Below are 26,434 nucleotides of genomic sequence, written 5' to 3'. Positions count from 1 at the left end.
TTCTCTCTCAAAAAATTTCTTGTGTTTCTCTCTCTAAAATTTGCTTCTATGGGGGTGTTGAAATGAGTGAGGGCTCTCTCGTCTGCATTTACTTTTGGTATTTGTAGGTTGTTTGGGTATTTCCATTTCTAATGAGTCTCTGATAGTACATTGGGGCTGGTACTATGTAGTACGAAGGTAAATCTGAACATTGCCGTCTGGAGTCGTGTGCGAAAATTTCAAATAGAGCCTTGTAAAGTAATCTTTTAAGAAAATGCTAATATTTCTTTAAAAAAATCTAATTTTTGTTTTAGACATTGCACAAGGGAAATGATAAACACACCATTTTAGGGTCTCATGACACTTATGATAAATCTTGCTTGTTATTTCTATTTGATTTATTTAATTTGATAACAAAAAAAGAGATAGCTGAGAAGATAAAAGTAATGTGTGAAAATCACATGCCAATAAACTAATCAATTAAGAAACAGTCAAGGAAATTTCATAATAGCAGTAAAAACATAAAACACCGAAATTTACTATGTCAATAAAATTAATGAACAATCGTATTATAATATATGTTAAATGTCTTATATGAATCTAAGAGGTATTCATCAATTCCCCCCTTAAACTTGTGACCATTGGCCAATTTCTCCCTTCAACTCTCATAATTAGTCAATTTCCCCCATCAACTTTAATTTGGCCAATTTCCCTCCTCAACTCTCATAATTAGTCAATTTGCACCCTACTGTTAATTTTTTTTTAATTTTCCATCTATTTTTTTTTCTTTCAATCTTTCTAATAACTTCCAACAAAGTACTAAAATTAACATAAACTCACCTGCATAATATAGGGTAAAATGTACAAAAACATAATACAATTAGTATGTGATATGGGTTGATTATAAGAACAAGTTATGAATCGGGTTTAAAGCATGTAGAAGAAGAAATAATAATCATAAACTCATGGATCAGACCTATTTCAATCAAATTGGTTATTCTTAATAAGGAGTCGAAAATTATGAATTGACTAGTCATTTTTGCACTAAAATTCGATTCTCCGCAATTTTCTTGAACTTAGCTTTCACTTTTATAAAGAAAATTGTATTCACATACAAAAATGTACACATCAATCCTTTTCGTTATCAATTTTGTATAGTAAAAAATCAAATAAAATTACTCCATACTGATTTATTATGACTAATAATACTATCTATGATAAATTATAAAATTTTAAATTTTAATCTATTTGTAATAGGATAAAGACATAGGAAAATGATTAACATACATCTTATTTAGTTTCTTACACACACTTGTTTAATTATGATCAAACTAAAAAATTAACAGTATGGTGCAAATTGACTAATTATGAGAGTTGAGGGGGGAAATTGGCCAAATTAAAGTTGAGGGGGGAAATTGACTAATTATGAGAGTTGAAGGGGGAAATTGGCCAAAATTAAAGTTGAGGGGGAAAATTAGCCAATAGTCACAAGTTCAGGGGGGAAATTGATGAATACCTCATGACAATATCAATGTGGGGAGTAGTTCAACTTATTACTTATAATCTCATGCAAGGTCCCTCCTCCTATTAATGTGAGATTCATCCCTTCATATTATGAGTTATGGAATTATGAAAGAAAAATAATTCAATATTTTTTTCTCTATTACACTATTTTCTATTTATTTATTGTTGAAGATTTTTTTTTTTTTTTGAGATTTTGGCAAGAATTGAACTTAAGATCTCTCACTTATAAATAGACCGTAGTACTTAGTAGCATTGTTGAAGACATTATATATCAATTAATACATTTATGGGGAGCAAAAGGGCCTTGTGCAATGGCTCGTATTGCTCCCTCTCAAAGCCGGCATTGTCTCAACTAGGAAAATCAGGATTTTGGTAAATTACAGTGCAACTAGAGCAAATTAAACAAGTGAATGAAAAAAAAAATATGAAAATTAATTATTCAAAAAAATTATACACGATTTCAATTTTAGCAATTTTGCACTCCTAATTTCTTATATGTACTACTTTTCTTGGTATTATATTATTTGATTGACATTTTACATTTTATTTACTCAAATAACAAGTACAAAAAAAAAAAAAGAGGAGAAAGAATGTAAATTTGAGAAAAATTAGAGTGATAAAATTGTCACCCTATCATAATAATCAAATTTCACTAAACAATTTACTAGTAAAATTGTCACCCTATCATAGTAATCAAATTTCATTAAACAAATTCTTATTTATTCAAGGTTCAAACATAATCACCTACTTATCAATTTTAGACTCGACATAAGAAATTTGTTTAACTATGTTTGACTTTGGGTATTTATAGGTTGTTGGACTATTGTATTTCTATGAGTCTCTGATAGTACATTGGGGCTCGTACTACGTGATACGAAGGTCAATCTGAACCAGGAAAATTAGGATTTTGGTAAATTACAGTGCATCCACAGAAAATTAAACAAGTGAAAGAAAAAAAAAAAATTATACAAAAAAATTATACACGAATTCAATTTTAGCAATTTTTGCACTCCAATTTTTCTTGTCTGTGCTACTTTTCTTGGTATTAGATGTTTTGATTGTCATTTTATTTACTCAATTAAAAAGTACAAAAATAAGAAAAAGAATGCAAATGGAGAAAAATTAGAGTAATAATCACTAAAAAAAGACACGCTTTCTAGACGAAATCCTTTCGTTGGGCAAAATACAGTTTTCACCGCCTAATGTTTTGGCTGACTGAAATTCTTTGAACAAAAATAGTCGAGCAAAAGTCGTAGCGGAAATTTTTATATAATGACACGTGATGTATCACTCATGTTTCGAACACAATAAAAAAATCTCTTGTTAAGGATATTGAAAAATCTCTCTTTGAAGTGGAATGAGGATCCTCTCTGGATCCTCTTTGTGAGGATCTGATATTCCTCCAATCACATCATTTCATCATATATCGTGCGGCCCGTTTTCGTCAGGTATTGTTAATATTTAATTTTAAATAAAAAAAATTACAATGATTTCTGATCACACTATATACGATGAACGAATATGAATAGAGGATCTCCAAAATTCTCATAAAGAGAATCCAGATAAGATTCTCATTCGTTGAAGTGGGAAAAGGATCCTTCTGACCACGTCATCCGGGCTATTTAAATTTAATCCAACGGCTCTAAACAGGAGGACCCTCTAAAAGTTATAATAATTGCAACCGTTAGATTAAATTTGAACGGTGCATATGGCCTGGTCAGGAAGATCTCCGTCCTGAGCTCAGGGAAGATCCTCTTCCGTTGAAGTGAGGGCGAGGCAGTGACAAGTGGCAGAGGCTGCTGGTGATGCTGGAGTGTGGCGCTGGGGCGCATGTCAAAGGTGAAAGGCAGGGTGGAACTAGCTGCGGGGCTGGGCTGGGCTGGGCTGATTGCGGATATGGTCAGCTGGGATAGATGGGCCTAGGGATTCACTGAAGCATAAAAAGGAGCAGATGCAGTCTGGGATTCGGTGAGTTGGGAATTTGGGTCTGGCAGCAGCTGGGCCCTGTGTGGCGACTCATAAACACCAGGCAGGACCACGTTTGGGGCGGGCTGGATGGTAGACGTATTGGCTAAATGGCGGGTTGCCAAAATTGACATCAAAACCTAAATTAGAACATAAACCAGACATGGTTGGCGACTAAGGATGACTGAGTCTTTGGTCCAAGTGGATGATGAAATAGCAGCGAAGGCGTGAGGGATATCAGAGACAGTAGACGGCAGGTATCAAAATATTAGTTTGGATCAAGCGGGTGAGAAAATTGGGCGTCAACGAAGATATGAGGCGAGTTGGGCCATGAAACCAATGCGGGCAGCAGGCTTGTGTGGTCTTAGGACTAACACCATAGAGAGCCTCAAAGACCAACTGCTGTGTTGGGCTTAGAAGGACGCTATAAGGACTGATGTTGCTGTTGAGAAAATGACACGGTCAAAGAAAGTTATGGGTTAGGGGTCACGAACGGTTACCCTTGGATAGGAAAGACAAATGCTCAATACAAATCCTAAAAGTAGTTTATATAATTTTACAAAACCCTAACACGACAAAGGAAAACAAAACGGGAAATAATGAAAATTACAAAACAACCGTAAAAATAAGTCAATCGCAGTTTTGACCATCCAAACGTTTTCAAACTCCTGAAATCCATCTCAGGTCACAGTGAAGCTTGTGTGTTTGATTTGTCTTGTCGTTTTGCTTCCAAAAGGGCATTAAAGGCAAAAACCGGACCCCTAAACTAAAATTTGTGCTAAATCAAATTTGCACCGTTAAATACCTCTTCTACGACCACGTCAACGAATGCAGAGGGCCATGAAGCAGGAGGACCGAGAAGAAGAGATGATGCCAAAACCTTACAGAGAGGACGGCAATAAGGAAACATGGTTGTAGGGGAAGAACAAAAGGACAAGATAAAAAGGCCACCTGACACGAATATGGTTAAGGGATATCTATTGACAAGATTCTTCCGGTTGACGGTAGAAAGAATAAAACAAATACATATATAATTCATCAAATTTTTAAACCGTTTCCATTATTTTTTATATATTTAGTGTTGTGGTTCTTGAGTATGTTTAACGTCAATCATTTTGATCATTTCGTAAAAAAATTCAGTTATTGAAGGATAAAAATACCCTCAATTTAAAGGACAATGGGCAAAAATTATTTGACAAATTTGAGGGTGTTCTTGTTATTTTGGACTTTTACTGGAGATTTTTCACGAAACAACCAAAATGATTGACAATGAACAAACTCAGTAACCACTTCAATCGATCTTAAATCTCATGGACTAAGTGAAAAGTTATTACAATCTCAAATACCATTTTGACTAAATATTTTTTTTATGCATTTCGTAAAGTTGACTGGACCTATATCAAAAGACCTCCAAAAAATCAAGAACAAAAGACAAGCTACGCGGTTGTAGAAAGAAATGGGGCAATGCTAGTTGCATACAAGAATCAAGCATTTTTGTTATGATTATGGGGGAAATTAAATAAGATTTCATATTGAATTGGACCAAAATCTTTATGTAAGTTAACTTCAAGAATAAAGTCTTAACTTGCCTAAGAGGTGCATTAATTTAAGAAGCGGAAGACTGAGAGTGAATTTCAAAACCTTAAGCTCACTATTCATAGAGTGTAACCATAATTCATCACAATCCCTCATCCATTGTTTTGTTCTTCCTTTTTTTTACTGTTTGGTTTTGTTTAGTTTCTATTGTTTGCTTTATTTTATAAAATAGATTCATATATAGCTTAGCATGCATTCTTAAGCTTGGTTGTTGCTTTTACTTTAATTAATTATGTCTTTTGTAGAATCGATCCTTGCTCATCACTAAATAATCACAACATTCATGTTCGGTGAGTTCATGGAAATGTCGGAAGAAAAAATAAAAGCAAAGAAAAGAAAAGAAAAAAAAATGATTTTCCAGGAATCCATTGCCGGATATCAAACACAACTTAAATTTAAATGAAAAATTAGCATATCTTATCGATGTTAGAACTCAAATTCGAGTGCCTCGAGTTTGAATTCCCCTACATGTATTCAAACTCCTACATGTAATATTTAGAAGAGTAATGCTAGGAATCAATTAAACTTACACTTTTCACACTTTTGTCAAATTCAAAAGAGTAATAATAGATAGACTAATTTTTTAGACTATATTTGTGTCACTAAAAAAAATATAAATATGTTAGTTTAATACTTAAATAATAATTCAATCATTAACAATTACATCGTATGATTTATAAAAATATAATTGCCTCCCACCATTATTCAATTTCAAAATATTTTAAGTCTTTATTGGTGACACATGGGCAGATGACTTGCCTTACTGTTAGAGCATCTCCAAAGGAGACATCAAATTCAAAACATCAAATTTCAATTTGATGACTGGCTTAGCAATTTGACATACCGTCAATATTTCCCTTCCACTTGATATGCCAAAATTTATTGTTTCATTTATGTTAATTTTAAACTAAAATATAAAAGTTATGTTGTTATTGGTCTAAAAATAATAAAATAATACTTAAATGTTCTAGCATTTAAGGTAAGGTAAGTGGAATGCATTTGGAAATAGCAAAATCTTATTCGAAGGTAGCTTCAAATTTGACATTTCTTTATCCATGTCAGCTTTGACATCTCGGTTGAAGAAAATAATATATCATTTGTTACTATTATATGTCTATGTAATATTTTTAACATCTCTTTTAAAGATGATCTAACATGAACACATGGGCAGATGACTGTAAAAGCTCAACTTCCCCCTTCACAACCACACATATAAAACCTAACTTAAGCAAATAATTAATACCCTTTTCAGAGCCCCTTTTTTTTTTTTTTTTGGAAACTCCCTTTTGAGAGTCTTTGACCAAAAAAATAGGGATAATTCTGCCTAAAATTTGAACCGAACAATGAATTATTTGAGTGCTACTATTACCATCCCACTGTCTTATTTCTACACCACTCTTTATTAAAAAAAATTAATTACCAATTTATCCTCACGTAAAATGTCAAATAAGGACAAGGAAAAAACAATGTCAGATCGTTCACTTCCACCCACACTCCTAGCAACTCGTAATCTTAATTCCCAAACGTCTCGTCGTCACTTTATTCCTTCTAAATTTTAATTTATGTTTATTGGACCCTAAATTATTGAATCATGAATTGATCTTTGTATTCGTCAAGTCCGTCGTACATAATACAAATCCCAAACACACTGAATGCATCAAGTCATATATGGATGCCAATTGAGTTTCTTTCTCTACCGATTTCACTTCTTATTCTTTCGGCTTTGATTCTATGTTTGGTTGAGCGACTGACTTTTTGTTCTATTGTTGCATCACCTCCGTGGTCAGCCATGGGGATAGTCGGGATGGTTGTAAAAAGTGCAGAAGGGTGGTCGCTGTTTTACTTCCCTCTATTTCAGTCATATAAATATAATCATTTTCCTTATATTAAAATATTATTTAAATAATAAAAAAATAGATGGGAGAACAGGCTAGAGAAGCAATATGGATGTCAGTTTCTGTGCTTCTCATCGGTCAGTAATATGGCTATGGGAAGGGGTAGGCTGTGCTGGTGAACGGTGTCAAGGGTGGAAATTGGAAGGGTACTTTGGAGATAATGGTCGGTGGGAAGATAGTAGGTTATTTTTCTTATTTTTTATGGTGGATGGACTTATAACGTGGGTGTAGAAATAGAATAATAGGATGGGCCTAGTAATACTAAATTATTTTCAGGTTCACCACACAAAATTCTTATCATAATCTGGAAAAAAAATTTAATTCAAGTAAAAAATTCAAAACCCAATATGCCCTAATTAATTCCATAAATAAAATACATAATCAACAACTCATTGGAGGAAGATCAGAAACCTTATCATCAACATCCGATTTCTTCTTAAAAACCTTACTCCCAAAAAGCAAGAACCCTACAGTATGCCCAGCCACCGCCACAAGAAACACCCCAGCATTAAACGACATGACCGCCAACATCACCAAATAAGCCAACCCAACCCTAACTGCATGCAAAAGAGTCTGAGCCAGTCCACAAACGACGTCGCTTCCGCCGGCCCTGATCAGACGGCAGTGGGAGAGCCACTCGACGAGGACAGCTAGGGCAAACACAAAGAGTAGGGATACGTAATACATGCCGGTGTTTGTGCCTGGCCATTTGGAGAAGAGTACTTCCGCCTTTGTGCCCCAAAAGAAGGTCATGTGCATCATCATCTTATGGTGCATCATCATCGTGCCGTTCGTCATGGATGACGATGGTGGCGCCGGTGATGCCATGCCACCCATTCCATGGCCGTGATCCATACCATCCATCTCTCTCTCTCTCTCTGATTCTCTCTCTCAAATTTGCTTCTGTTGGGCTGTTGAAATGAGTGAGGGCTCTCTCGTCGGTATTTACTTTGGGTATTTCTATTTCTGATGAGTCTCTGGTAGTACATCGGGGCTCGTACTATGTAGTACAAAGGTAAAACTGAACTGGGAAAATTAGGATTTTGGTAAATTACAGTGCAACCATAGCAAATTAACAAGTGAATGAAAATAATATTAAAAATCATTATTTAACAAATATACACGAATTCAATTTTAGCAATTTTTGCACTCATATTTTTCATGTTTCTACTACTTTCATTGGTATATGTTTTGATTCTGATTTTATTTACTCAATTAAAAGGTACAAAAAGAACAAGAAAGAATGCAAATGGAGAAAAATTAGAGTGATAAAATTTTCACCGTTTCATAATATCACTAATCAATTTATTATTTATTCAACGTTCAATCGTATATTTACCTTCTCATTTATGTATTCTCTGGACAATATTATACATGGCCCCGGGTTCACGTACGTGAACATCATCCGTGATTGTTACCGTTTGAATAGCCAATATATCTTTCTTTCTTTGTGTTTTTATTCTTCCTTATCTTGGTTTGGGAATTGTCAATTACTTGTATTAATAATCTGGACAATATAAATCTACATGGTCCCAGATTCACCTGAAAAGCCATTGGTGGACGGTGATTCATTGCTACCCTTTTTTACACAGATGATAAAATTATTATTATACCAAATTCATGTAAATCGAAAAAGAAATCGAACTACGGTATAAAAAATTTACCACATTGACGCATTGTTTTGTCTAAAAGTATTTTCAGTGAAATTGATTATGAAAATGCTATTAAACTAACTGAACAAGTTATCTTTTGAAATTGTTTTTAAAATGACTAAAAACGTTTCTTATAAAATTGATTTTAAATTCTAAAAGCTTTTTCAGTATTTTTTTTAAAAGCACCAGATATGTGAAACACTTAAGTTCTTTTTTTAGGATTTAATTAGATTTTCAAAAATCATTTTCGCCGAATTTTTTTTACTCATTTTTAATAGCATTTTTAAACGAGTTCTAAATTCCATCAACAACAACTGCTACTGCTTAATTTTTGAAAGGAAAAAAAAACCAAAGTTTGAATTTACCAATTTTCCCTTATCTTTTATTTTTTTATTTTTTATTTTATAATTATCCTATGAGATTGAAACGACATGTGGCGCACGACCCTACATGCATTGGGCAAATAAGACAATGCTGTCTAAGTCCCTTTGGCGCATCCAGCGGTGTCAGATGATACAAAATAGACAGCCAACGGATGAAGGTGAAGAGCAGTAGTAGTGAGGTGGTTTTGACATAGTTAAATTGCTAGGTGTTGAACTAATTAATTTTGACCAAAATTAGCGATTTACACTGGGTAACTTTTTTTTTTTGAAGGAAAAATTAAGTAATTATATGTGTTATTTAGTCAAGTTGGTCTTTGAAATTGGCATAACTCATCACTTCGATATTTGAGATTTGAAATCAATAAAAGTGATTTCTGAATTTGTCCACCATCAATCATTTTAGTCATTATGTGAAAAATCTTTTTTAAGTAAATAAGAAAATGATAAAAATATCTTCAATTTTGTCAATCATTTTGGCCAATTTGGTAATTAAATTGAGGGTATTTTTTCATTTTATCTTTATTTAACATAACTTTTCACGAAACGACCAAAATGATTAATATGGTGGTCAAACTCAAGAACCACTTCTAACAATTTCAAATTTCATGAACTAAAGTGAGGAGTTATGCTAATCTTAGTGACCAATTTTACTAAAAACCCTTTATTTTCCGTAAACATTGGATAATTACAAGAAAGATATGTAAGGTTTGCTCGACAAAAAGAGAGTAACACCTTTATCTATTTATGCTATTAGGTGTGGGCATAAAAATCGTCAAACTAGAGAATTGAATCAAACAATAAAAGATATATGTGGAGCCAAAAAATAACTCCAAAAATCTTGGAGACGACAAATGGAACTTTTTTCTCAAGAAAGACAAGATTGCACTCAATAGGAAGGGCACACAAATATTCCCATGCCCAGCTCAGTAGCCCTAAAAGTTCAAGCAGTGGACGACGACTGCTCAAAGCTCTCATGCTCATGACATGGAAAAGTCAAAGATATTAAAGATATGGTTAATTGTTGAATCCTATTTTTAATACATTATCAATTGAAAATCAACTCAATCAAGTGAGGAATCCTTATTACAATCAATTTTGGATACTTCCACTATTATCCCAAAATATTTTCTCCTAATTCATATCTTGGAAATATTCTTTCCTCACTCTTCCAACAGATGACACACCTTGGTTAATAAGATGCGGCCATGTGTAAGGCAAAACCCAAACCCCATGGCTAGGCATCGAAGATCCATTGACCAAACCACCTTCCCCACCTCATAGCACGTGTGGCTTTGGCCTCTGATCAAGGGTGTTGGTTATTTTGTAGGTACAAATTTGTCAAGATTGAAAACGGCAGATTTTTGCTACCACAAATTGGTGCTTTCATTGAGATCTTCATTCGAACACTCGAAGAAGGTTCGCATTCACGTTTCAAATTTTACCCTTTTTTACATAAATTTTCCCACACGTTCCTATTCCTAGATTTTTTTTTATTTTTTTATTTATATAAATTCTTTCAATAGCCCTAAGGAAGAAATACGATGGTGGAAAAATTCAGAAATCACGACAAACGGAATTCAAGGATTTAGACTAGAGAATGAAGGCAAAGACATAGCCCCACGTCTATGATCCTGGAGGCTCAACGTGACGGTAAGATGAGCCACACCGTCGCAGAGCACGACCATCACCACTGCCACTGCTTAGCAACCACCACGTGGCCATCAAGCAGCAGTCCACGCTGTCGTTGCAGCTGCAACCCACGGGCATGAGGCCCAGGTTTTTTTCAAGCCACAGGCCCAAAAACCTAACTGTTTGAAGCCGAATCCACCCGTAGCACTAACCCAAGCTACCCAACAAGTTGCCCATGTCGTAGATAATAAATAATAAATAGAAGAATTGATGTGAGATATAATACAATTCAATCATTTTTTTTCGATATTTTCCGTGAGATTTTCTGTGGAAACAAGCAGATAATAAATAGAAGAATTGATGTGAGATGTAATACAATTCAATCATTTTTTGTGATATTTTCCGTGAGATTTTCTAATGAAACAAACAAATAATAAATAGAAGAATTGATGTGAAAACTGACCTGACTAATGAAAGAAGGTGCAAGAGAAGGGAGAAGGAAGGGAAAAAAAAGAGAGAAGGAAATCTTAGGGACATAGTGGAATCATGGTAAAAATGTGAAGACAAAATGGAGAGAACATTGTGCTTATGAACACTATCTCAGTTCATTTTGAGTTTTAGTATATGTTAAAAAATTTCAGTACTTTTATTTACTTCTTTCTCTCATTTTGCCAATTCATTTCTTCTTTGTGTTATACTAAAATGAAAGCCGAAATAATTATTAAGGGGATACCTAATAAGAACATGAAAAGTGAATTATTATAAGAGAAATGGTAAGGGATCTCTCTTAAAAATGAATTCTCTATCGACGCTCTATCATCTCGCAATTTAATGTGTTTTTTTTTGTTTTTTTATGTAGCAATATTATAAAACATTGTGCAAAATACAAAGTGATAAAAAATTCATAGAGTTCCACTGTTGAGAAAGTTTTAGCATTTCTCTTATTATTGTACAAACACAGTATCATGTAGGCTGGGATTTGGATCCTCTCCTGAGCCCAAAGAGAGGATCCTTCTGACCAAGACACGTGGACCGTTAAATTTTTATCCAACGGTTACAAATAGAGAGATTTTTTTAAAATTATAATAATTATAGCCGTTTGATGAAAATCCAACGGCCCACGTATTTTGATCAGGAGAATCCTCTCCTTGGGCTCATGAGAGGATCCAAATCCTGTAGGCTGGAATAGATTTTCAAGTTTCAACCACTCCTTTACGAGAATGAGAAATCAGATCCTATCTTAATCCAAGAAGACATGGACTGATAAACACATTTGGCTGCTATAAAAGGTCATGCATGACGAATACATGCACAGTACGAACATTTTGAATAGACACGACGATGTAACATTTGATTAAGAATATAAACAAGCTATGCTGAGAACCACATGCTTATGTACTAAAGAATTTAAGAAAATAGACAATATTATTGATTAATTGGCCTACCTAGTGAGAAGGACTAGAGCAAAATTAAAAAACTAGCCTTTTTAACACATTACGGCTTCATTCTGTTAGATGGGGTTGGCTTGTATATCACTAGTCACTTTGAAGCAAGAAATGGATGACAATTATTACTTTTGTTTAAATTGAAGATTACACGCTAATAAAAGATATCCATACTAATTATCACAAAAATGATAGGATTAAAAGGAATGTTTGTTTATAATCATAACCTTCAACTTGGATAGAAATAGAAAAATCGTCATTCATTTCTTCCAAGTTTCTTCGATATAATGAATAATCTTATCCAAACCAAAATTCTCTAACAAACCAGGCCTAATGATTTTAGTATGTCTTCATTTCTTAAGATTGATTATGAATCTCTACATTTAAACTTAGCGTATTTATCCGCATTTTGCTACATCTTAACCATTCTCATAATCTAATGACAAAATATGACACATCAAATTTAATAGTTAACTTCAATTTAATTCTTCGTCTTTTTCACCGTCTGCATAAAAATCTGGCATCTCTGTACTATATTATGAACAAGATAAAATTCTACCTAAAAAGTTCAATCAGCAACATCTTAACGAAGTGTGTAAAACATGTGTGCCAAATAGAAAAAACTAAAACTACTTTTAAACAAATTAATTGCAAGAATAGGTTTTTGATTGCCGCCGGTGGGGTGGGGTGGACTGGGTAATGGGTGTTCAGGGACGAAACCAGAAATTTAACTCAAAGGGGGCACCTTAAAAAATTTGAGCTCCTTTTTTGGACAAATAAAACTAGTTCTTTTACAAATGTTGAAAAAATTAATTACAAAGTGCCTAATTTTATTACTCTATTGTCTATTTTTGTCTTTAATTGTTGACAATCTAATACTCATTTGTACTAATTAACCAAATACATGCAACTCAACAAGGTTTAGATATTAGTGCGTGAAAAAAATATTCAAGACGAATGGGCATTTAAAAACTAAAAGAGGATTTTCACTATTTTAATATGATTAATTGAATAATCTGCAAAGCAAAAAAATAGGAATGATTAATTGAATAATTTGTAATGAGCTTAATTGAATAATTTGTAATGAAAAAAAAAGGCATGAGAGGGGGCATGTGCCCCCACTGGGCCTTACCTCCCTCCGTCCATGTGGGTGTTGTCGGGGTGTGGCTTTTGATAGGTTTTGTATTGTTTTTGTTTTTTACTTTTATTTTATTTAAACTTAACAGTTTTAAATTGGAATTAACTATTAAATTTGATGTCATGTCTTGAGTCATTAGATTATGAGAATAGTTAAGATGTAACAAAATACAGGTAATGCACGAAATCTAAATACAGAATCTCATGATCCATTTTGAAAATATATATAGCTAGCTAGTCGAGGCCCCCTCAGGCGATCTTCCGCTAGTACCCCACTAGAGAATGCTAGAGACCCCTCCAGTGGTTAAAATAAGAGTAAATTGTAGCAATGATCTCTGAACTTTAACCAAATTAGTGTAATGGTCCCTCAACTAAAAATCAATTACCATTGGTCCCTCAACTTATCAAAATGTGCAGCTATAGTCATTTTCATAAATTTCTTCAAAATTTTGTTAAAATAAGTTATGTTGGAATAACCATTTATATAATTAGGGTCCCTCAACTCATCAAAGTGTGTAATTATGGTCATTTTCGTCAACTACGTAAAAAATTTTGTCAAAACGAGTTATGTTGAAAGGACCATTACTCCAATTGGGTTAAAGCTAATGGACAATTTCTCCAGTTGAATTAAAGTTGAGGGATCAAAGATAATGAATTTTTAGTTGAGGGACCATAATTGCACGTTTTGATGAGTCGAGGGACTAATGGTAATAAATGTTTAGTTGAAGGACCATTATTTCAATTGAGTTAAAGTTAAGGGGCCATATATATAATTTACTCTTAAAATAAAGTCTAAACAATTCGGCCAAAAGTCTAAAATTTCTAAAAGTTGGCTACTTTTCAAAATTTCTCTGAAATAGCAGTAATCTTTATTGCATACAGTATAAGAAAGTCGAGCTAGAGAGAAAGATATTTGAGTGTGCCTAGCTATGTGTAAGTGAGAGAGAGCTAGAGAGAAAGATTAAGGGAGGGAAATGGAAAAGAAAACACAGAGGAGTCAAAGGACGTTGGTGTTAGTCCCAGCTCCTTACCAAGGCCACTTAAATCCAATGCTTCAGCTGGGTGCCTTCCTCCACTCAAAGGGCTTTTCCATTACAGTTGTTCACACCCACTTCAACTCTCCAAACCCTTCAAACCACCATAACTTCACCTTTCTTTCAATACCAGACGGCTTAACTGCAGGCCAGATTTCGTCTGGGAATCTAATAGGCATTCTATTAGCTATTAACGCCAATTGCAAAGAAAGCTTCCAACAATGCCTGACTCAAGTGATGAAGCAAGAAGCACGGAACGACATCACCTGCATCATCCATGACGAACTCATGTACTTTCCGGAACCTGTGGCCAATAACCTAAACATCCCAAGCCTCATCTTACGGCCTAATAGCGCTACCAATTTCATTGCTCGCAGTGCTCTCCTACAACTCCATTCAAAAGGTTATATTCCTTTCCCACTTCCAGGTTCGTACCTCCTTTTCCCCTCCATTTTTAATAAATATAATTACAAAATTGACGGAACAAATTAATTCCCATGCTCAGCAATAGTAGTAGACCTAAATATTGTTGGAAAACAAACAGGAAAGTATTTTAGGATTTGATTTAATTAGTGATTTTATATGATTTAATTAGAGTTTTGTTATGATTTGATTTGGTCTAGGTTTCCTTGTCTTGTAGACAAATGATTGTTTTGATTTATTTCCTAATTTTGCTCATTCGTCACCATCTGCAACCGATTCACCATCTACAACTCACATCTGCAACTCGCAGCTGCGATTTCCGACAACCTCAAACTTATCGTTATGCTTTACTAAGTGAAGATGGGTTCTGCAGAAGGTGGTTCTGAAGATGGGTTCTGCACAAACCCCAGAGGAGGAGGATGGGAGTGAAGGTGGTTTAAGCAGAGATAGAATGAGAGAGGAGGATGAGAGTAAATTGCAGAGTGAGAAGAGAGAGACTTCGCCATCTGCAGAGAGAATCTATTATATTGAAGCTATTAGATGGACAAGGATTAAGGAGTAGGTGGGTGAATCCCAGTCTCCCACGCCGGATAAAAGCAAAAATATTAAAAAACTTATGAATTAACTATTTCTTTGGCCCAATTATTTAAAAAATTTAGCCATTTGAGAGAAAAGTGAGGTGGGTGGGTGATGACTATTGGTTTGTGGTTAGAGTTTCTTTTATTAAAAGTCTTTTGAGGTCCAATGATAATTTAAAACTTAGGATCTTAGAAAATTTTTAAAATTTTACACAATACTCATATTTTATAATAAATATTTATTTATGTATTCTTTTATTTTTCATTTTATCTTTCTCAAATTTCCTATACAAGTTCCTTTTTTTGTTGTAAACATGTACTTATTCATATATTATATAGTAAATTTATTTAAAAATATAAATCCACCTAGCGGCCTAAGTGCTAGGCCCCAGCTCGCCGCTCAACTAGCGCCTAACATTTTTTAGAACCTTGGTTTTAGTTGGGCTTTAAAAAAGATTAGCGTTTATTTCAATTGGACTTTCGAAAATAGGCATTACCGCTAACTGAACTTTCGAAAAGAGGCGTTAGCTCCAACATAACAATAGATTTATTTATTGGCATTTCGAAAAAACAAGGTAGTTCCAATTGGGCTTTCGAAAAGATTAGCGTTAGTTCCAACTGGGCTTTCGAAAAAAAGCGTTAGTTCCGAGGTTATGATTTGTTAGTCAGGCTATCGAAAGAGGTGTTTGTTCTAGTTGGGCTTTCGAAAAGATTGGCGTTAGTTCCAGCTGGGCATTCGAAAAGAGACGTTAGTTTTGACGCATTGTGATTTGTTTACCTTTTGAAAAGACTGGCGTCAGTTTCAGCATATCAATTAAGATTTCTTGCAGATTTGGCTCACTTAATGTGTGGTCCCTTGAAGGGGTGTTGAATTAAATCCGATTTCCTTCTTGGCAAACTCATGATTTCACATCATCAGTTTGAGGGGGTGTTGGAAAATTAAAAGAAAGTATTTTAGGATTTGATTTGATTAGTGAATTTATATTATTTAATTAGTGTTTTTATATGATTTGATTTGGTCTAAGTTTCCTTGTCATGTGGACAAATGATTGCTTTGATTTATTTCCTAGTATTGCTCATTTGTAATCCTATAACTACCTCTTATTGGAGAAGAATAAAAATTTGAAGTTATATTTAAGAATTGTGAGATTGTAGAGAATTCTAAATTTATCCTAAACCTTTTATTTTCAACTAGGGGTGTGCTATCCACACACTCCTTTTTACTTCTCCCACACCCCTTGTTAATTTCTGCCCTTTGATCTTCTTTAATTCATCCGATCCGACGGCTGAAAATTAAAAGGGGTGAGAGAAGTAAAAAGGGGTGTGTGGATATCACACCCCTTTCAACTAATGTTCTTTGTGACAATGAGGGAAGAACCTAATCCATACGTCGTCTTATTACTTAACGTGTTCGGTTAATTTTTCTTACTTATAACTATGACAAACTCTGGATCACAGACTCATTGTCACTGAAACCGGTGCTTGAGCTTCATCCCCTCAGATTCAAGGATCTGCCCATCTCCACTTTTGACACGCTTGAAAATTATTCGAAACTAATGGTGAATGCACAGAATGTGAGGACATCCTCAGCCATCATTTGGAACACCCCGGACTGCCTTGAACAATCATCACTAGAACAGATCCAGCAGCAATGCCAAGTTCCAATCTTCTCTATAGGTCCTCTTCACAAGATTGCAACAGCTGCCTCTAGTAGTTTAGTAGAAGAGGACACCAGCTGCATTGCGTGGCTTGACAAGCAATCTCATAACTCAGTTATCTATGTAAGCTTGGGGAGTCTAGCCTCCATCGCCGAGAAAGATCTAGATGAAATGGCTTGGGGATTAGCTAACAGCGAGCAACCATTCTTGTGGGTGATAAGACCTGGCTCAGTTTGTGGTTCAGATTGGATTGATCTATTGCCTCAAGGTTTCAAAAAAGCTATAGGAAAAAGAGGTTGCATTGTGAAATGGGCACCGCAGAAGGAAATTCTGGCTCACAACGCAGTTGGCGGGTTTTGGAGCCATTGTGGTTGGAACTCAACCCTGGAAAGTATATCTGAGGGGGTTCCAATGATATGCAAGCCGTTTTCCTACGATCAGAAGGTACATGCAAGGTATCTCAGCCAAGTATGGAAAATAGGCATACAATTGGAGAATGAGATAGAGAGAGGAGAGATAGAGAGAGCAGTTAGAAAACTTATGGTAGATATTAAGGGGAAGGAAATGAGGGTGAGAGCCTTGGAATTGAAGGAGAAAATAGAAGCGAGTTTTAGGAGTGGCTCTCTTTATGGTTCCTTGAATGATCTTGTAGATCTTATTAGGTCATTCTAAGAATCTAATTGTAGCCAACTGGTTTTTGTATGCATATAAGATTTCGTAATAAGGCTTCCTGCATCTAATGGAATAAAACTTTGTATCCTAATGCATTAGTTAATACAATTTTGGCCAATCACTATAATGTAGTTGATACAAACATGGACTATGTTGACTGACAAACATATATAGTAAATCATTTTGAACAAATCATTGGCTTTCTGTTCTTTCATTTTGGGGTTTTCACTTGTTTAACCTGTTGACAGAGATATACACATCAGCTAGTAATATAGCAGCAAAGTTTGACAGGTGGCTTACACATCAGCAAAGGTTGTTAGGATTGTTGGTAAACTGTTATAAAGGATAAGAAAGTTAGTTGTACTATTAGTTGCTTATCTGTGAAGCTAAGGCTGTTGCCTATATAACAGAAATCCTTGTAATCGCATATTAATTCATTCAATACAAAAGATCATTCACTCTCTCTCTCTCTCTTTCTCTCTACATTCTTCTGCAATATTTCTTCTTTGCTTTTCTTCTTCTTCGATACTGAGTGTAGTGTTAATATGGTATTATCGCCGGAGGTCGATCCATGGTGATTTTTCGTTTGTTTTTCGCTGTGTGATTTGTGGTTCTTCTGTCTGTTTGGAGGGTTTGCTGCTCTTGATGCAGTTTCTTGGTGATCGAATCATGGGGTTTCAACAGAGAAAAGGTCTGTGCACTCCGCTGTTTGATAATATGTGTCAGTGAGTATTTCTTTCTGGATTGATGAATTGTTTGCTTATAAGGCCGATTGCCATTATTTGTTCGAAATTCTGAAGAATTATAAGGTGATTGTCATTCTTGGTTGATTGATATTTGCTTATTACTCCGTTAAAGGCCGATTGCCAGAGTATGAAATATTGTTGAAGGCCGATTGCCATATTGTTGTTTAGTCATTTCTCTTCTTTAAAGGCCGATTGCTGAAGAGGGTTTTTTGTTTCTTGATTGAATCTTGGTGTGTTGAAGGCTGTTTTTCGAAGGAGTCTTGTTGTTGTGTAATCTTGACTCTGATTGTGGAGGTTTCTATTGAACTTTCTTGATTGTGGACGAAGAAGAATTTGGTTGTAGTAAGCATAATGTCTGAGAATACAGTGGAATATGTGAAGATTGAAGGACTTCTAGGAATGCTAACGGTGAAATTACAAGATGATAACATTGTTAAATGGAGTTTCCAATTTCAATCAGTTCTACGTGAATATGATTTGTTTGATTTCTTTACTGGTGATAATCCATGTCCACCAAAATTTTTAATTCATTCTGAAACTGGAGTTACCAATGAGATCACAACTGCATACAAGAATTGGGTGAAAAAGTATATGGCTTTACTTAGTTTGTTAATTGCTACGTTATCTGAAGATGCCATGGAGCATGTGATTGGGTGTAAAACATCACGGGAAGCATGGAGTGCATTGCAAGATTGATTTGCTACTGTCTCAATGTCACGAATGAATTAGTTAAAAACTGAATTTCATACTGCTAAAAAATGAGGTGATTCTGTTGACAAGTTTTTACTGAGATTGAAGGCTATAAGAGATCAGTTAATCTCTGCAGGTGAAAGGGTGTTAGAAAATGATCTTATTATTGCTACACTATCTGGTTTGCCACAAGAGTTTGATATGATTAAGACAGTGATATTGGCAAGGGAAAGTCCTATGTCTTTAAAGGATTTCAGGGCTCAACTACTTAGTGCCGAGTTAACTATTGAGTCCAGGATTATATCTCTCACAAGTACAATGTCTGCAATGTATGTGAATGGTAACAGATCCAATGGCTTCAATGGAATGTATCAGGGTGAAAGTTCTAACATGGGATCAAATAGCTATCAATGAGGGTTTGGCACTGGTACATATCAAGGAAATGGCACTTATCAGGGTGAAAGCTCTGTTATGGGTGCAACAAACAACTATCAGGGAGGCTATGGATTCATTGGGAACAATCAAAGACCCTTCAATTCTCAAAATAATAGTGGGACATTCAACTCAAATAGGAATCCTAAACCATACTTCGATAACAAATACAAGGGCAATAGTGGTTTTTCTGTTGATTAAGGCAAGGGATCACAATCTGGTTTTAATGGACAGTCTTCAAATGGTGGTTCTAAAAGTGGGTCTACTTGGCAGAGTTGGAATGGTAATACAAACTACAGATCTTCTATCACACATGAATGCTAGATTTGCTCTCGAATAGGACATACTGCTCCCAATTGTCATTTTAGAAGTACTAATGGTTCAAATGTCAGTCAATATCAGCTCTTGGCGTGTCAGATATGTGAAAAGAAAGGCCATATTGCTTTGGACTGCTATCATAGGAATAACTATGCTTATCAGGGAGCACTACCACCATCAACAATCACTGCTATGTCTGCTCAAGGTTCACATGATCTTTCTCAACAAAGAAATGACTCACAACCACATGGGTTTTTGGCTGCTGATACATGGGTGTTGGACACTGGTGCCACATATCACATGACAGCCAATGTCAATACTCTTAATCAAGTCTCAGCTTATAATGGAGAAGAAAAGATAATCATAGGGAATGGTCAAGTTTTGGATGTGAAGCATATTGGTTCAACCACATTACTTACTCCAGCAACTTTCTTATACTTGAAAAATGTTTAACATGTTCCCAATATTACTGTCAATCTTTTATCAGTGAAGAAATTGTGCCATGATAATGGATGTTGGTTTATTTGTGATGATTGTGTGTTTTTCATACAGGACAAGGTAACCAATGTGATTATCTACCAAGGAAAGAGTGATGGGGAGCTCTTTACCATACCTGTGACATTGTTTTCAAGATCAAATTCAAGGGATGGAGTAGCAAAGGAGTTAAGAGCTGGTTTTCTGGGAAAAATGGTAAAGACTGCAATTTGGCACAAGAGATTGGGTCATCCCTCTGAAGAGATACTAAAAGCTATGTTAAAGTCAGCTAAAGTACCAGTTACCATAGATTCTTCAGAGTCAGTATGTTCATCATGTATTTCAAGCAAAATGTGTAGGCAATCATTTCCTGTAAAACATAGTAGTGCAAGTCTTATGTTTGAAAGAGTACATTTAGATGTATGGGGACCTTCTCCAAAACTGTCAATTGAAGGATATAGGTATTACATTAGCTTCATTGATGAATATTCAAGGTTTCTGTGGATTTTTCCTCTGATTAATAAATCTGAAGCAGTGAATGCATTTGTGAAATTTCATGCGGTTGTGCTTAACCAGTTCAATACTTCCATTAAATGTTTACAAACTGATGGAGGATGAGAGTACATGAGTAAAGTTTTTTATTGATTTTCTGGAATCTAAGGGGATTGTTCATAGAATTTCGTGTATAGAGACAATACTTACTCTAATGTCTGAAGCAAATTTGTCTGCTTCATTTTGGGTTCATGCTTGTTCTTATGCAACTTTCTTAATTAATAGAATGCCAAGTAAGGTACTGGAAATGAAGTCACCATATCAAGTTCTGTTTGACAAAGTTCCTGAGATTCATAATTTAAAAGTTTTTGGGACTGCAGTATATCCTTTTCTTAGGCCTTACAATTCGAATAAGTTGCAAGCAAGATATGTGCAGGGTATGTTATTGGATACAAGGGGAGTTATATGTTATAATGTTGCAACTAGGAAAATAATTCTGTCAAGACATGTGATTCATGATGAATCGACTTTTCCCTGCAAAATTCATTCAAATTCCAGTATTAATAGAGATCAACAACTGCAGTCTTCTATTCGCAGGCCTATTGTCATTCAGGTTCCTTTACCAACAGTTACAGTACCTCAGGTTCCTCAGAGGGACAATACTAGTAGTTATGAGCATGATGTGGTTCATGGTGTGTCTATTTCTAATACTAATGATAATTCTGGAACGAGGTCAAGTTCAATTGTATCAGCATCAGGTACATAAGACTTATCACTGTCACAGGATACATCATCAACTCAAGATCCCCATCCCATCACTCCTACACCTCCTGGTAGATCACACATGTTGCCTGTCCATAATGATACATAACTTGAGGTAATTCTTCCAATCTCATCTCCTATATTATCTGACTCTGATGATTTTAGAGTTGCATCTACACACCCAATGCTTACTAGACTGAAGAGTGAGGCATTTCCAAAGAAGAGTTACAAAGGGTATTTGGCTACATTACCTGAACTACAGTCACTCCAACTAACTGAAGATACATTCTTTGGTGGGGGATTTTCTTTCCTTGTGAGTACCAATGATTCTGCAGAACCAACAACCTTCAGAAAGGCTGCTACTATACCACAATGGCAACGTGCAATGCAATTTGAGTATGACTCTCTTCAGGCTCAAGGAACTTAGGAACTAGTACCACCTCCAGATGAGAGGTCCATTATTGGCAGCAAATGGGTATATAAACTCAAAAAGAATCCTGATGAGTCTATATCAAGTATAAAGCTTGGTTGGTTGCACGAGGGTTTTCACAAGAACAAGGTGTGGATTACTCAGAAACTTTTAGTCCTGTTGTGAGACACACAACCGTGAGAATATTACTAGCATTGGCTGCAATTAATCGTTAGGAATTAAGGCAGCTAGACATCAAAAATGCTTTTTTTGCATGGTGAGTTACAAGAGGAGATTTACATGAAACAACCTCATGGATTTATGGATATAGCCAAGCCATCTTATGTATGCAAGTTGGTGAAGTCTTTGTATGGTCTTAAGCAAGCTCCAAGAGCTTGGAATTCGAAGTTTACAAGTTACTTACCTACAATGGGGTTTAAAGCATCTGCTTCTGATTCAAGTTTGTTTGTTAAGCATAGTGATGGGGATGTTATCATTCTATTGTTGTATGTCGATGACATTATACTTACTGGATCTAATTCTTGCAAGGTACAAAATGTTATAACATAGTTATCTGAAGTTTTTGAGCTTAAAGATATGGGAAAGCTCACTTATTTTCTTGGTCTGCAAGTTAACTACAAATCGAATGGAGATATCTGTGTAAATCAATCCAAGTACATAAAGGACTTGTTACATAAAGCTGGTATGGAGTCCTGCAAACCAGCATCTACACCATGCAAGCCGTATGATCCTTTATTGGTTACTGAAGGTACTTTGTTAACTGATCCAAGCTTGTATCGCAGCATTGTTGGCTCCTTACAATATTTAACCTTTACAAGGCCAGATATTGCATATGCAGTCAATTTTATGTGTCAATTCATGGCTGCTCCCACAGAAGTGCATTTTGGGGCATTTAAAAGGATTTTAAGGTTTCTCAAAGGAACTATGCAAAATGGTGTGACATTCTCAGCCGATACAGAAGTGGGAATTACTGCATTTAGTGATTCGGATTGGGCTGCAGATTTTAACACCAGAAGGTCAGTCACGGGGTATGTGGTTTACATTGGAAACAATCCAATCTCATGGCAATCGAATAAGCAGAATTCAGTTTCAAGAAGCTCTACAGAAGCTGAGTATAAAGCATTAGCTCACATTGCAGCTGATGTAGCATGGATTAGAAACATTTTGAAAGACATGGCTGTGGTGATACCTTTTCCACTTGTGATATACTGTGATAATAAGTCTGCTATTGCTTTGAGTGCAAATCCGATGTTTCACTCCAGGATTAAGCACCTGGACACCGACTATCACTTTGTTCGGGAGAGGGTTCAAAAGGGTGATCTTCAAGTCCAATATTTGTCTACAGATGATCAAACTGCTGATATTTTAACTAAGGGATTACATAGTCCTTCATTTCTTAAACATTCCTACAATCTCAAGCTTGGAAACTCAGCTGAGATTGAGGGGGGATGTTGACAGAGATATACACATCAGCAATACACATCAGCTAGTAATATAGCAACAAAGTTGGACAGGTGGCTTACACATCAGCAAAGGTTGTTAGGATTGTTGGTAAACTGTTATAAAGGATAAGAAAGTTAGTTGTACTGTTAGTTGCTTATATGTGAAGCTAAGGTTGCTACCTATATAATAGAAATCCTTGTAATCGCATATTAATTCATTCAATACAAAAGATCATTCACTCTCTCTCTCTACATTCTTCTGCAATATTTCTTCTTTGCTTTTCTTCTTCTTCGATACTGAGTGTAGTGTTAATATAACACTACAAGTTCCTTAATGGAGTGATGTAATCAACGTTTCTCAAAGGAGAAAAGGACAGAAAAACAATGTGTTATATGAAAAATAAAACAAAAATGGTTTCATAAAAGCCAAAAAGATAAGATGGAGCCGTGAAAATAAACACACACCTACCCAACCCATACTATTTGGTTGTGGATGTTGAATGGTCATGACTAATATGACTAATGTCGAGTAGGCCTTTTCGTGCTCTCGGTTTGTGAACGAACAGTGAGGCATGTCAAATCATGTAAGAGTTGACATCTTTTGTTTGGTGACCCGTTCGTTTCTATTACTAGTTGAAGACTGAATTGTTTGAGAGGAGGAACAAGCGTACGTTGAGGTAGGGAGAAGGAGAAACAAAAGCCTGAAAATAAAAATTACTTGAAGTTGGATTAATAGGGCACACGCCGCACACTCACTTTTGACAGATGCACAGCAAATCACAATTTCTCAAATTAAAAAAAAAAAAAACAATTAGGTTTCAATCCCTTATGATGACATTTTCTTGATTAAAACCCTTTGTCTTTTAAACTTTTGATTGATGTCCTATGACTTATTTCCACATTAGCATTTTATATTATTTTATTACAAATAGAAATTTAATTGAGTACCGTTGAGCATAAAAAAAAAAGGGGGAGCCGGATGCATTGAAAAACAATAATTGTCATGCATGCCTGATTACGAAAAAGCCAAGTCTATCAAAAACTATATTTATTCATAGGTGCTGTGCAGCAGCTGTGCTTGACCAAAAGTTAAAAGCAACAGCCATGCTTGAATAATGGTACATCTATCTACTGAAAAGTATACCCCCTGTCTCCCATCTTGGAAGGATTTGATTTGTCATGAATCCACTGTACGAGCCCAAGAGAGGACTAATCACTAGTCTTTTGCATGAATTTGGATGCATGTGTGGAACAAAAAAATAGTAATAAAAAAAATAAAGATGCATAAAGTTGCACATCAAAACTAAAGGGATAAAAAATCCCACCATTTTGTACGAAGTTATCAAGCAAAGCTTCCAAAGCAAAGAGTTTCCACCAAAAGACACCTGCAACAAATCAAGAATAAAAAATATACATCGAATGAAGTTGCGGAATGATCATTCAAATCCAAGCATAACGAAAAAGTATGAAGCCTTACTGACCGTTATGTTCTTCTCTCCAAAAAAAAAATAACGAACAGTAAAGAATGGTATGGGAGAAGCTCGTGCGGAAAAACTGATCAAAAGAAGTTCAAAAAGGGTTTGGAACTTATCTAAAACCACTAAAATGGGGGAATTCGAATTATTTTCTCTGTTAGCCACCTAGCATGAGATAAACCCCTAAATAAAAAAATAAAAAAATAAAGGGTAAAGTACAAAAAACTACCTCAACTATTGGTGTCACGACACTTTCATACCTCATCTTTTAAAATTGACAATGTCATACCTCATCTTACGAATTTGTGCCAATGTCATACCTCCGTCAGTTTTTCTGTTAATTTCTCAGTTAATTGCTGACGTGGTATGATTCGGGGCCCATTTTTTATTAAAAAAATAATTTAATATTTTTAAATATTAAAATAATAAAGAAAAGTAAAAAAAAAAAAAAAAAAAAAAAAACCAACAATCAATTCGTCCCCTTCTCCCCTTCTCTCTCTTCTCCCCATATTCTTCTTCTTCCCCCTTCCTGCAAAAAAAAAGAGGAAAAAAAAATCCAATTTGTCTTCCCACTCCCCACCCCCTCTTCTCCCGGCACCCACTCTCCGCACCCAACCTCCCCACCTTCCCACCCAACCTCGCACCCACTACCTGCAACCCCAAAAAAAAAAAAAAAAACCCAGATCTCGTTGAGAACTTGGGCGCGGATAGCGGGGAAGACAAATGGGATTTTTTTTTTCCTCTTTTTTTTTTTGGGTTGAAGTTGCAGGAAGGGGGAAGAAGAAGAAGATGAGGAGAAGAGAGAGAAGGGGACGAATTGATTGTTGGTTTTTTTTTTTTTTTTTTTTTTTTTTTTTACTTTTCTTTATTATTTTAATATTTAAAAAATATTAAATGATTTTTTTTTTGAGTTTTTAATAATTTTTTAATAAAAAAAGGGCCCCGGATCAAGCCACGTCAGCAATTAATTGAGAAATTAACAGAAAAATTGACAGAGGTATGACATTGACACAAATTCGTAAGATGAGGTATGACATTGTCAATTTTAAAAGATGAGGTATGAAAGTGTCGTGACACCAATAGTTGAGGTAGTTTTTTTATACTTTACCCAAAAATAAAATAAAGAGAAGTTCACAACAAACAAACTTCTTAAAAGAAAAGATGCTGCCCACGTGAAGAGTTTAGACTTGGAAATCCAAGTCGTACAAGGCATGCATATAATGTCCCCCATCAAATTAAATTCTTTTTTTAAAACAATTTGCCATGCCAAGACGAGATGACTTCACGGTCAGAGAGAAGTAACGTGGAACAAGGACTTCCTATTTTTTCTGCAAAACGTGGGAGATTGCACAGTTAGTGGGAGAGGTTAAGAGAAAGTGGCGAAAGATATGGCCACTATCTCCCCCACGTAAAAGCTCTAGAGCCCTCCTAAGATGCCTATAAATAGGCATCAGCTGCTATCAGAAGGGGAACGAAACAAAAAAGAGGAAGAGACCCTGCAGAAATTAAGAGAGAAATCAAAGTAAGAGTGAAGTGCTGCGGAAGTTCAAGGAGACATTGAGAGGAGAAGACAACGAAGAAAAAATATAGAGAAACGGAACAA

General features: G+C 35.2%; 2 protein-coding genes across 2 annotated transcripts; one reads left to right on the top strand and one right to left on the bottom strand.

The window, feature by feature from the left end:
• Nucleotides 1-7,293: 7,293 nt before the first annotated feature.
• Nucleotides 7,294-8,388, bottom strand: LOC103447483 (copper transporter 1-like). Its single transcript, XM_008386677.4, has one exon. The coding sequence runs from the start codon at nucleotides 7,821-7,823 to the stop codon at nucleotides 7,341-7,343; it is 483 nt and encodes a 160-aa protein (XP_008384899.2). The 5' UTR covers nucleotides 7,824-8,388; the 3' UTR covers nucleotides 7,294-7,340.
• A 5,611-nt stretch (nucleotides 8,389-13,999) lies between these two features.
• LOC103447482 (UDP-glycosyltransferase 76E2-like) lies at nucleotides 14,000-20,782 on the top strand. The gene is made up of 3 exons (XM_008386676.4): nucleotides 14,000-14,666; nucleotides 16,699-18,295; nucleotides 20,309-20,782. Exons 1-2 carry the CDS (start codon nucleotides 14,180-14,182, stop codon nucleotides 17,568-17,570), a joined length of 1,359 nt encoding a protein of 452 aa, XP_008384898.2. The 5' UTR covers nucleotides 14,000-14,179; the 3' UTR covers nucleotides 17,571-18,295; nucleotides 20,309-20,782.
• The last annotated feature ends 5,652 nt before the right edge of the window (nucleotides 20,783-26,434 follow it).

The sequence above is a fragment of the Malus domestica genome, chromosome 11 (assembly GCF_042453785.1).
Source record: "Malus domestica chromosome 11, GDT2T_hap1".
Lineage (NCBI taxonomy): Eukaryota > Viridiplantae > Streptophyta > Magnoliopsida > Rosales > Rosaceae > Malus > Malus domestica.
The sequence above is the reverse complement of the archived record's forward strand: the minus strand, read 5'-3'. Positions and strand labels throughout refer to the sequence as shown.